The sequence below is a fragment of the Xyrauchen texanus genome, chromosome 34 (assembly GCF_025860055.1).
Source record: "Xyrauchen texanus isolate HMW12.3.18 chromosome 34, RBS_HiC_50CHRs, whole genome shotgun sequence".
Taxonomy (NCBI): Eukaryota; Metazoa; Chordata; class Actinopteri; order Cypriniformes; family Catostomidae; genus Xyrauchen; species Xyrauchen texanus.
The window spans coordinates 21,101,385-21,113,606 of NC_068309.1; the positions used below are offsets into that span (position 1 = coordinate 21,101,385).

Below are 12,222 nucleotides of genomic sequence, written 5' to 3' on the forward strand. Positions count from 1 at the left end.
GGATTGGACAGCAGAAGACTGGTGCAAAGATATTCTCTCTAAAGAAGCCCCATTCCAACTGTTTGGGACATCTGGAAAATCAATAGTTCGGAGAAGAAACTAACTAATAAGGCAAGAATGGATTGCCATCAGTCACGATTTGGCCCAGAAGCTGATATCCAGCATGCCAAGGGCAAATGGCCTACAATATTTAAACATGGTTAATTTTTCCCACATAAAACCTTTCCTCTCACCTCCACCAGTATTTTAAAACACAATAAGGCTCGCTGCAGCGGCAACCAGTATGTAGGAAATGTAATTTAATCAAGAGAAAGAACCACACATTCTGGAAATGGTCTGTATTTTGCAATGTGAAATGGCAACATGTTGTAGACTCCAAGGGTATAAATGGTTTATGAATGAATCTGCTCCACATCACTTTGTTTGCACCATCCATGACAATGAATAAGAGCATGCAAACATCAAATAAATGAAAACAAATAATAATATTACCTAAAAAAGGAACATTACTAACATAATTTTATGTCAGGAAATAGTAACTGAGAACACCAGCAGTTTAATTTATTTTTGACAGAGGGTTGAAGGTATAATATTACACTATGCAGAACAAGTTCTTAAAAATCAGAACCAGAATACTACTTGCAGACACTCTCTGTCAAGGCAACAATGTAGGACTGACATTTCAGCACATTACCACAGTTACTTTTTTAGATTATTTGTACTATGTTGATATCCCAGTTATTACAGTCATAACTATGTTATGTGGACAAAACATGCAAGAATTGAGAAGTCTGTTTTCATTTTGAATTGAAAGAGTTAAGTCTGCAGCAAACACTGTTCTGATCATAGGAATTACTGTTTCTTCTTTACAACATGTGCACAATCATATTTGCCCCTGACTACAGTAAGCTTGACTCCTGGTAAGTCCTGTGTCCTTCCACCTTGCACTAGCACCACATTGTGCTCCTGGAGGTTGTGTCCTTCCCCTGGGATGAACACAACAGCTTCTTTTCCATTGGAGAGACGTACACGTGCACATTTGCGGTTTGCAGAGTTTGGCTTCTTGGGTTTCCTTATCATGGTCTTCAGAATTACAGCTTTGAGTTGTGGCCGCCCAAAAGTGGCACTGATCTTTGGAGGTGGTGGGGAAGGTTTACCTTTACGGTGCATCTGATTGAGTGTGGCCATAGTCCTAGTGAATACAGGTCCAGACCAGAAGGCTAATAAATTAGATGCTGCAAAGAAAAACAGTGGAGATTGGGATCATTTTATTTCCTTCAGTCTGTTATTTACTGTCATAAATAATAAATTAACAAATTAGTCAAAACTATCATTAATTCTATGTGGCTGAATTACATTTATTAATATTAACATTTCTGCTTACATGTATTTTTGTATACATGTTTGCTTAAAGGAATATTCCATTTCAAGCTAATCTCATATTGATTACCACCAAAATTTATTTTGATTTGTCCCTCTTTTTCTTAAAAAAGCAAAAATCCTGGGTCCCAATTAGGCACTTACACTGGACGTGAATGGGGCCAATTCTTACACGTTAAAGTACTCACTGTTTTAAAAGTAAAGCCAAAAAGACATAAACAGCGTTTATGTTACCATGATTAAAATGTGATAAAATCACTAACTAACCTTTTCTGTGTAAAGATATAGTTAATTTTACAACATTGTCACCATAATGATGCAATGTTAACAAACTCTAAAAACGACTGAAACAATAACAATTTAAACAAATATACAGGTTTTAAAATAATTAATTTACATATTTTATTCATTATTTATACACGTCTGCCTTTAAACCCTCCAAACATTGGCCCAATTCACTTCCATTGTAAGTGCCTCGCTGTAACTTTGTTGTTTTTTTTTTAATATATATATATATATAGAGAGAGAGAGAGAGAGAGAAAAGGAGGGACAAGTCAAAATAAATTTTTGTAGTAAATAATATTATGCCACAAATGCTGTCGATTGAGCTTAACTTTTATTGAACCAGGAATATTCTTTAAATAATATTACAGCCAGAGGATGCAAAAATGTCCTCACTATCTTAAAGGGGACATATTATACTAAATCCACTTTTTAAATTTTTTTAACATAATTAAAAAAATCCCCATCTTGTGTAGACATTCACAAAATATGGTAAAAGACCATCCCCTAATTTCTTTCCATTCCCCATCAATAAAAAAAACAGTGTCTGTACAGTGCGAATCCAGTATATTACTTTCCCAGTGGCTCTTAAGCAAAGGAAACTCATTTTTAAATAATTAATGGTATATATCCTTCAAGTTAATTTTTAAGACTTCGATTTAACTTTGTTAATTTGACAAAAAATACAAATGTTGTGGCCAGAGACAACTGATCATCTTTTCTTCTATTGTATGCACTCTAGGGTTGGGCGATGTCCCCTAAATTGGCAGTTGACGATGTTGACAGTAAAACATCGCGATGGACGATGATATCGTCGGAGGGGGTTTAATATAATTTCATATAATTTTCAAAAATGATATGAAAAATTATAATTTCGTTATTTTACTAACCCAACTAATGACTCGTCGGCGCTTTATCAGTAGGTTGCACGACCACGTGAAGCATTTTTTTTTAGCTGTCACTTAAGAAGAGTTGTGCACTTTTTATTTTAATATATCTCTTTACATAAATACTATTTTCCACTTAAAAACTATAATTTCGTTATTTTACTCACTGATGAGCAAAAGGTCGAGGCAGAAATGACCATGTACCTGCAGGAAATGGCCATTGATGGGGAAGAGGACCCGCTGACTTGGTGGAAAACGAACGACAAAAGGTTTCCGTTCATGGCAAGATTAGCACGGAAATATCTGTGCATATGTGCTACCAGTACTCCATCAGAGCGTGTCTTCAGCACAGCGGGTAGTGTAGTTACTCCAATCCGCAGCTTATTAAAACCAGATAAAGTGAATATGTTGGTATTTCTGGACAGAAACATCGAAATTTAAACATGGTCTATGGTGAAAGATATTAGACTTCTTTACGCATTTTTCGCCATCCGTTGCGGAGCTTCGATTTTGCATATTATTTTTTAAACGTTCATTTGTGTAGTTCATATGACCACTTTACAATATTTCAATAACATAATTTATTTTGTAGCCTGTGCTGAAGTTAATTGTGCTGCTAATTATAAGTGAAATGTTCATGCCGAGTTTCGGTCTGAGTGTTGTTCCGTTTTCTTGTTCTTTATTTGTTGTTCTTCTATGTTTTAATAAATGTGTGTTATTCATATTCACCTTGTTTCTTTCATTTGATTTGACATTATGGATTTATGGCCAAGGAAATTTTTCTTTAAAAGTATTAACCAGACAAAAGTTATTTGACATTCGCTGGTCTGGGTTTATCTTAAACTGCCGCTTCAGTGTATACAAGAGCTATGTGACAATGAGCAAGATTTTCTGAGACACTACAACTACTAATAATTAATTAATAAAGGCTTAAAATAAAATATTTTAATCTAAATGTACAGTGTAAGACATGTAAAAAAAAGACAAGAAGCAAACAATGTCAAGATCAATATTTGTGTAGCCTGCCTGACACGGTATTTTCACAGACTAACACGTCACGTCTCTGGCATATACCACAGTATTTAAAATAGCATATATGCATTAGCTATATTCTCAATTTAATTTACAGAGCAATCCCTGCAAAGTTTTTAGGTCAACTATAGAAGAGACTAGGATTAGTGAGTCACACTAGCAAGACTCGCAAAAGGGGGCGTGGCTCTGCATCGTGATGTTGGTCAGCCATCACGATGGACGATGATATCGTCCATCGGCTCAACCCTAATGCACTCAAATATTTTCTGGGAAGATATGTCTTATTGGTTGCAAACAAAGGTCCAGTCACTGACCACTTTTTCTAGAAACCATGTTGTATTCAGAATGTTGTTGGATGACAAAAAAGTGTAATTTTTCACTAACGTAATGTTCATTCTGGGTAAATTCTTTATCCATAAAAGTATATAAAGACAAAACCTTATTTCTCTGTATTAAGAAGTCATTTTCTTTGTAGCTATTTTCCATCACTAAAATGTATGAAGAGTAAACATGCCTGCAAACTTGTTAGTATGATAAGAGACATTGGTTTACTGGAAAATGAATGAAAAGACCCCTCTTTGTACATTATTATGTATTTATTTACTTGTGTGCTAATTTGTGTATATTTTGTTTGTTCAATAAAAAAAATAAAAGAATGTCCCGGCTACGAGGTAAACACGTCAAATGATCTGTTGTTGGCTGCAAATGCGACCACAAGAGTCTTCATGTACTCCCGGCATCTGAGCCACAGAAGACCCAGCGGATTAGTTTTATTTTTGATGACAATGTGTTTGGAACAGCGCTACAAAACAGGGGTATAAAGACATGTAGAATAAACGATCTGTGAGGTATTTTGAGCTAAAACTTGAAAGACCCATTCTGGGGACACCTGTGACTTATTTAACATCGTGTAAAAAGAGGCATGTCCCCTTTAAGGCATATTTTTCATTGCCACTATTGTGGCTTCCCTCCATGTAAAGCTACTTTGGGACATACAAATAAACTAAAATTAACTTAAATTACATAAACAATTTTATTTAAATCTTTAGAGTGGTAATATTGACATGCTTGTAAGACTCACCCTGCAGAACCGACGAGAGCATTGGTCTCATACTTCCCAGAAAAGCCATCTTAATTACGCTTTCAAGACAATTGTGTAGAGAAAATAAAAGAAAAATGAATCACTTCACAAATCAGATGTGCATGTGTTCAATATAACTGTGGGACAAATGTAAATATACTTTGTCAGTGCAAAATAATTATTCTCATGGTACCTGCATTGACGTTGCTCTAAAAATTATTGTCCAAGGTTTCTGAAAAGTTGCCTTTTCCAAAGTTTTGCAGTAGAAGGAGTAAAGAGGACGAAGGACAAATTATCAACCTTTACTGTCACTATACTGTTACTGCCATGTTGCCACCATGTTAGAAACACGTTTACTCCGGAAGAACTCTTTCTTCTTCTATGGATTTTCTGGCGGGATGCAAACCAACTAAGAAAGTGCATACCGCCACATACTGTGCTGGAGTGTGACGACGATGGAAAAAATATATCCTTTATGGTACGTTTCAGACCATTGTTTCTCACGAATCTTATCATTACTGTTATTATTCTGCCAGTTTAATTCATAAAGTGAATTCTGTGCATAAAATTATATTATTTCCTGTTCATACCTGGTACACTTTATGGAAAGAAATCTTTATCGATTACAGACCTCTAAACAGTCTATACTGCTTAATACTGCCATCTAGCTGATGGACATTCACATTTATAATTATGTTTCACCCCAAAATTAAATTTACTCACACTTATGTCATCACAGATGTGTATGACTTTCATTCTTCTGCAGAACACAAACGAAGATTTTCAGACGTATATTTCAGCTCTGTAGGTCTATACAATGCAAGTGAATAGTGTCCAGAAATTTGAAGGTCCAAAAAGCACATAAAATTAGCATAAAAGTAATCTATAAAACTCCAGAGGTTAAATCCATTTCTTCAGAAGAGATATAAATAAGTGTGGGTGATTTTTTTTACTATAAATTCTCCTCCCTGCCCAGTAGTTAGGTGGCAACATGCACAAAGAATGCAAATCACCATTTACAAAAGGAGAAGAAAGTGAAATTGGAGATTTATAGTAAAAAAAAAAAAAGGACTTAAATATCTATCTGTTTCTCACCCACACTTATCATGTCACCTCTAAAGATATGGATTTAATCACTGGAGTCATGTGAATTACTTATGCTGCCATTATATTATTTTTGGAGCATCAGAATTCCGACCCCCATTTTCTTGCATTGTATAGACCTACAGAGCTGAGATTTTTTTTAATTTTTATCTTCGTTTGTGCCTACACATCTGTGATGGCATGAGGGTGAGTAAATGATGACAGAATTTGTATTTTTGGGTGAACTATAATTTTAATCCATTACATCCGGCAATTAAAGGGACATTTCACCCCAAAACGTACATTTTTTAAACGTTTACCCTCATAATGTCAAACCAAAATGACTCTTTTTTTTTTTTTTTTCGTGGGAAAATAATGCAAAATGTTAGGGACCAGACTAATAGCCTCAGTCACCATTCTCCACTCTCATAATCATTGCATAATTGTTTTTTCTTACAATGAATGTGAATGGTGACTGAAAGCCATTCGCACCAAATTAGCGCTCCTTTTCTATTGTTCTTCAATGAAAACATGCTGTTTTAAAGTTAAAAAGAACTTCAACTATTATTATAAAACATCTAGATATTTTAGCGCAGCTGACTGTCCCTAACATTTTGTCTACAAATAATATATAAAGATCATCTAATTCTCATTAAGTATATTTACAGCAGGACCAATTCTTTCTAAGGTATGTGTCTATTTTTGAGACAAAATTAGCTGAGAAGTGCAACAGGGATGTCTTTGAAGCATTCTGTGTTATTCCCTTTGATGACCACTGAACGTCAGCATTGAGCAGTCTCTTGAGACAGACTTAAAAATGTGCATACGCTTCATCTGTTTACATGCAACATTTGTACCCATTTAATTTAATTGTTAAGAAAATTGTTAATTTGATGTTACATCATGAAATCAGCAATTTAATATGTTCAACTTTGAATAGTCCAGACAATGCAGGTAGTTATTTTCATCTTTGCAGAAAACAAGATGAGAGAGTGTGTGCATTTTTGCATTTTCATTATGATTTAAGTGGGCATGGGCTGTTTGTGTGGACATATCTGGAGGATGCTGAAGAGCGAGGGAGCAGAGAAGGGAGAGATGAGTTAAAGAGGTATGGGTGAGTCATAAGGAGAGAGGGTACTAATGAATCGGACGGTATGAATGTGAAAGCACAGATGTGTGAAAGAGGGAGGATGAAAGGAAATTCAACAGACTGATTGGAGGAGTGGGAGGAAAGCAGGATGAATAAGCTCCTAAAGTCCTTCAAAATACTCCCCATTCCCTCTTCTTCCTCCTCTTTTCAGTTTGGTCTATTTTTATTTTTATTCATCGCTGAAAGTACATCAATCTCACAAGGACAGGAAGAGAAGACTGAGAGCGAGTTTCATTCAGAGAGTTGTGGAGGGACCAGTGATATTTTTGGACACGGGGTAGTAAGATGGCCAGTGGTTCTGTGTGGGAGGGTCAGCAAAGCACCGGACATCAGACTCAATTAAAAAATGTATAACCAGATAATTGAAAAGAAAACAGTGTTTTAGGGGCATTGGAGGTGGAAATTTCCCCCTCTATTTCCCCCAGCAACAGTACAAAAAATGGAAGCAGACTTAAAGCGCTGGACATACAGGAAAGGCCATATAGGGTATTATCATGCACCTTTAGCTTCCAGGTATAATGGGAAAGTGTGGGCTGACTATTCACTGTACAGTATGCATTCAATGAACATATTTGTGTGTAAGTGTCTGTGTGAGTAGGAGGCTGATTGTCTCCACTGTGCATCTGAGTCAAGAGGGTACGTCAGGAAAAACAGATAGCACCTCATCATCTGCGTCAGTCAGTCCTAGGAAACCATGGAGACATTCTAAAAAGGCAGTGAATGAAAGGGAGGGAGGGCAGAGCACAATAGAGGGAGCAGCAACAATGAAGAGACACTGATGCACTTTGCTTTAATGCATTTAATTGACTCTCATATACATATTTGGAAAACAAGAGAGTATGATATTCAAGGACATCTCTGTGGAAACAAGAAAATATGATACATTGAATAGGTATATCCTACATAACATAACTTCTGGATCTCCAACCCATGTTTTCTTAATGTATAAAACAAAGTAATATAGTTTATTATGGACTGTAAGCATTTCATGCACTGACCCCGACACTGTTCTTATGAACAAAGCTTGATGAAAATTAGAGTAGAATGAATCCTCTACTTAATCGTAGAACTCTACGATGGCTTAAGAGATACAGTTGTTTTTCAATAGTATTCAACATATACATTCAACTTTCTGTAATACACAGTCTTCACTATAAGTGAATACAAAGTGGCACTTTGTAAAATTGCCTTAAGTATTTTTCCCCTAAGTGACAGTCCAATGTGAATAGGATGTATGTTCATGTGACTTCATGATTTTGAATTATAAACATAAATACATTATTCTCTCTTTATTCAGTTTGATTTAACTCGACAAAATTATCTCAGAAAAATAGTAAAAGATGACAATATGCCATACTTCATCAATTAAGTCACAGACTTATGTTAAAACATGTGATCACTGGTTTCATCTGTAAGAAAAAGAGACACAGAAAGAGCCAAGTTTAGACATGAAAACTCTGAAATATGGAAATTGTATACTGACAAAATCTAAAAATCTTTATAATTTCATACCTTGGTAGAAGATCTGATGTCCATCTTGATGAGGGAGTTGATACAACTCAGCTTGTTGCCTCATGGCAGGAGACATTGGGGCAGCAGCCCCAAACACAGGTTCCATGGTGACCAGTTCCTCTAGGAGGGACTGGGCACAAGGCAGAGCAGGGGTGAGGGCAGGAAGGCCTGGAGCTGAGGCGGATCTTGGGGAGGCTTGGACAGTGAAGGACATCACTGGAGACATCATCTCCATGTCCATCACACTCTCTGTGAAAGCCTTTCCCTCATCTGTTCGCTCTGCTTCCTGCAGCCCACCCTCTGCCATGCAATTACAGTACGTCGATTGGACGCTACAGAGGTGGTGTACACCAATCAGACTGACCTCATCCTGTGTGTGGACAGGAGAGCTGCAGCCTATTAGGGTAGGAGGGGAACACTGAGTGTAGGAGAGTGAGGATGAAGGTGAGTAAGTTGAGGGAGGTACGGGGGAGGTGGATGACAGATTTGGAAGAGGGACACCATCTACTGCCTTCTCCTCAAACATAGAGACATCAATGTGAGACAAAGAGCAGTTTGGCCCCTCAAAACATACAGTGGGATTGTGTGTGAATTTGTGATTAGGGGGAGCTGATTTGTCTTGTGGGTGGTCGTGACAGAAACCTTCAGCTAAAGTGCTTATATACTGAGCCAGGAGAGAGATCTCCATTCTCTCTCTCTCAATGTCTTTTACCTGAGGGAAGAAACTCAAACAGGGTTGTTTAGTGGGTGAGGCCTCTGGGGTTAAAAGGCCTTCCAGAGGACCATGAAATGGGAAATGAGGGACATCTACATATAGAGGTCCCCTGATCTCTGGCAATGCCATGATAATACATTCATCACTCCCTGGGCTATCGGGAGTAGGAGGCAATGTCTCATAAAGACGTTTGCGGCAGTGTTGAACTGGCACTGTTGACCCAACACCAGCAGACATGGGCGCTGAGTGATTTGCTGAGGTCATAGATGGCCTCATTTGACCTGCAGCGCCAATACCTTCTTTGCTATGGTCTGATTTAAAGGGCTCGTCACCAAACATGAAACTTCCCCCTCCTAGTCTAGGCGTGTAGGGTGGTGTACAGATATACTCCTCTGAGCTCTGGCGCTTAGGAGATTTGAATGGAGGAAGGGGTGGAGGCACTGCTTGGGTTTGGGGAACTGAAGAAATAGATGGGATATTGTTCATGTTGGTCAGATGTTCAGAAGAAACAGGCATGTATGATCTATTTGACTGCTCTCTGGTTTCTGCAAGCCACATCTGGTGACTGCCGTGCAGTTGCAGGTGGCTCTCTCCATCCTGAGAAAATCCATGAAGGGGGTCAGTGCCAAGTGCCATGCTGGATGGCCCAGAGGCACTAGTGAGCTCCTCAGAAGAGCTCCGGCCAGACGTGGTGAAGCTGAAGTCGAAGGACTGGGAGGACAGGCCACTACTGCTGGGCGTGAAGACCTGGTCTGGGCTGGACAGAGGGTCAGAGCACTGGGATGCCTCCTGGTACAGGAGAGCCAGCTGGTTCTGCTCTGAGTACAACTGCTGACGCACCGACCAAGCTTCAGACTCACTGAGGGATGGGTAGAGAGAAGGACAAAATGTTTGGATTTTTCAAAGTACTATAGCAACAATTTTTCTTTACAATATATTAAAAGCTCAAATGCAGGGAGTCTTGTACCTAATGACATAGTTGTGGCTGTTGATGGGATATTCTCCAGTCTCCAGATGAAGAACGATGTAAAGCCAGACCCATGAGTGGTCAGCTGCCTCTACCTGGACCACCATCTCCACCTGCCTCTCACCACCCTCATGCACTGTGATTGGACACAATGACCAATTAATACACCACTTAATACACACTCAACATGTGAATCTGAATCTCTAAATCTGAATCATCTAAATCTATGTACTCACATAAGGCGCAGTGCTGTGCAGATGCATGGGAGAGATCGCGAGGATGAATCAGACTGTACCACGAGCGGGAGCGCAGAGTCTCTATGCCATAACCAAGGTACATGCTTATACTGCCAGAGAGAGAAAAGACAAGGTGATTATTCCCTTGCTCTTAAGCATTTACTCATCACAACACTAGCAGAGAGACAAAAGACACTTTTACTGGACTCATACCTGTCCTGAGCAGCATGGATTCTCATGTCTCGGCTGTGCTGTGACTGGAAACAGGCCAGGAGGAATGACTGCTCAGCAGGTGGGGTGGGAAGAGGGTTACTGGTTGAAGAAAGATGTGGAACATGGGACTCCAGGGGGTAGCAAAAACACACCCACACTGGGTTGGAGGTCCAGTAGGAGGAAGCGTGGAAGGGAGGTGGCAGGCAGCGCGCTCGTACCAGCGTCAGTTTGTTCCCTGATCCCTGCCTCCTCACAAACTTTGAAGTGCTGAATCGGCAACGAAAGAGGCGGTCTGGAACAAAGAATGATAACCAGATCTTTTTATATTGTGTACATAGAAACAGTTTGGCCCATTATGAAACCTCAATTTGTATTACATGTTATGTTTAAAAATATGGCAGCAAAGCAGCAGTGTAAATTACCTGTATCAGTTGTGGTGACTGGCACAAGGTTGCCTCTCATTATAAAGTGGTCGGCTGGGTCTATAATGTCATACACGCTATCATTCTGAGCGACCAGATCCACCTGAAAGGAAAATAATTATGATCAACACGCACCTATAGACCATGTTTAATTTTTGACGGGAATAAAAACAAGGCTTTGAGGGATAGAGTTACACTCTCTTTAATAGCACACACTGTATTCGTCAGTATTTCGTCAGCTGAACGATCAACACCGCTTTAAACAACAGAAACCGGCTCAAGGGACTGCCTCATTGCCTCGTTTCATTCCCGCCAAAATTTTAATATGGCTATGAATAAGGTCTATGGCTAAATATGTTTATATTTGACATTGTATACGTTTCTAACCATGGAATGGCCGAGGTGCTCTGCGACGTTGTCCGAAAGATACAGGAGTTTTCCTTCACTCGTCAGCACGAGCAGATATCCCGGTAACGTGTGCACGAGCTCCGAGAGTTCCGGCAAAGACAGGGCGCCCACATCATGACGTGCCGCTATTGATAAAAATAAACCGATTCATTAAATAATCATTCAATTAAGTTCAATTCAATTTATGTTTAAAGCGCTTTTTGAAATACATATTGTTCCAAAGCAGCAATACAGAAAATAGAAAAAACAAATAAACAGCGCCTTTAAAAAGTGAGAGACTAGCCCACATAGCTCAACATCAGCGCCACAGACAAAAATTCAGCTATTTTTCAGAACTCTGGACAGGGGTAGAGATTCAGATTCAGGCTCAGATATGTCCTACCATATTTAAGCTGGAACATCCTTTATCACAACAACTTCAGTCACAACGTTATCTTTTAAAAGTTCTTTAAAAATAAGTTAACCTTACCTTGAGAGAAAAAGACGGACTTTCTTATGTAAATGCAGGCAAGGGACATGATGTGAAGATACGAGAGCCGAGCTTTGTCAGCATCGGAGATGGGGAGAAGATCCTTCAATGTGCGAATTTCTGCGTTGATTTGATCTCTCCGAGCCTTCGACGCTCCTTTGGTGGACCGGTACATTTTCTCGCAGGTGGCTCAAAGTACCGTTGGAATGGATAAAGATTCTGGTCGAAATTCCCTTTTGGTCGTCTGCCTGCAAGTATAGCTACTCAGCCATCTTTGGAGCTACTTCTTGTGACAGTTTTGAATAATATCTTTTAAAAAGTAGAACTACTTATGAATTGAGATAATCATTTTCCTTTGTCCATATATTCTCAATCGTCTCTCAAG

The 12,222-nt window shown here is 38.8% G+C and overlaps 2 protein-coding genes across 2 annotated transcripts; both read right to left on the reverse strand.

Annotated features, from left to right (window-relative positions):
• Window positions 1–292: 292 nt before the first annotated feature.
• On the reverse strand, window positions 293–5,018 carry mrps12 (mitochondrial ribosomal protein S12). Its single transcript, XM_052104565.1, has 3 exons — window positions 4,856–5,018; window positions 4,663–4,721; window positions 293–1,235 (listed from the first exon to the last, which is right to left on the reverse strand). The coding sequence occupies exons 2-3, from the start codon at window positions 4,709–4,711 to the stop codon at window positions 853–855; spliced, it is 432 nt and encodes a 143-aa protein (XP_051960525.1). The 5' UTR covers window positions 4,712–4,721; window positions 4,856–5,018; the 3' UTR covers window positions 293–852.
• Window positions 5,019–8,278: 3,260 nt separating this feature from the next.
• On the reverse strand, window positions 8,279–12,019 carry npas4b (neuronal PAS domain protein 4b). Its single transcript, XM_052103994.1, has 8 exons — window positions 11,838–12,019; window positions 11,348–11,493; window positions 10,961–11,063; window positions 10,539–10,830; window positions 10,326–10,435; window positions 10,090–10,225; window positions 8,408–9,981; window positions 8,279–8,304 (listed from the first exon to the last, which is right to left on the reverse strand). Exons 1-8 carry the CDS (start codon window positions 12,010–12,012, stop codon window positions 8,279–8,281), a joined length of 2,562 nt encoding a protein of 853 aa, XP_051959954.1. The 5' UTR covers window positions 12,013–12,019.
• Window positions 12,020–12,222: the final 203 nt, after the last annotated feature.

Excerpts from the sequence above, each read along its gene's own strand:
- mrps12 (XM_052104565.1), bottom strand. The coding sequence starts at position 4,711 with ATGGCTTTTCTGGGAAGTATGAGACCAATGCTCTCGTCGGTTCTGCAG. Across the intron at positions 1,236-4,662 it reads GCTCTCGTCGGTTCTGCAGG|CATCTAATTTATTAGCCTTC; the intron begins GTGAGTCTTACA and ends TTTTCTTTGCAG.
- npas4b (XM_052103994.1), bottom strand. The coding sequence starts at position 12,012 with ATGTACCGGTCCACCAAAGGAGCGTCGAAGGCTCGGAGAGATCAAATC. Across the intron at positions 10,831-10,960 it reads AGTCACCACAACTGATACAG|ACCGCCTCTTTCGTTGCCGA; the intron begins GTAATTTACACT and ends TCTTTGTTCCAG. Across the intron at positions 9,982-10,089 it reads AGCCACAACTATGTCATTAG|TGAGTCTGAAGCTTGGTCGG; the intron begins GTACAAGACTCC and ends CCCATCCCTCAG.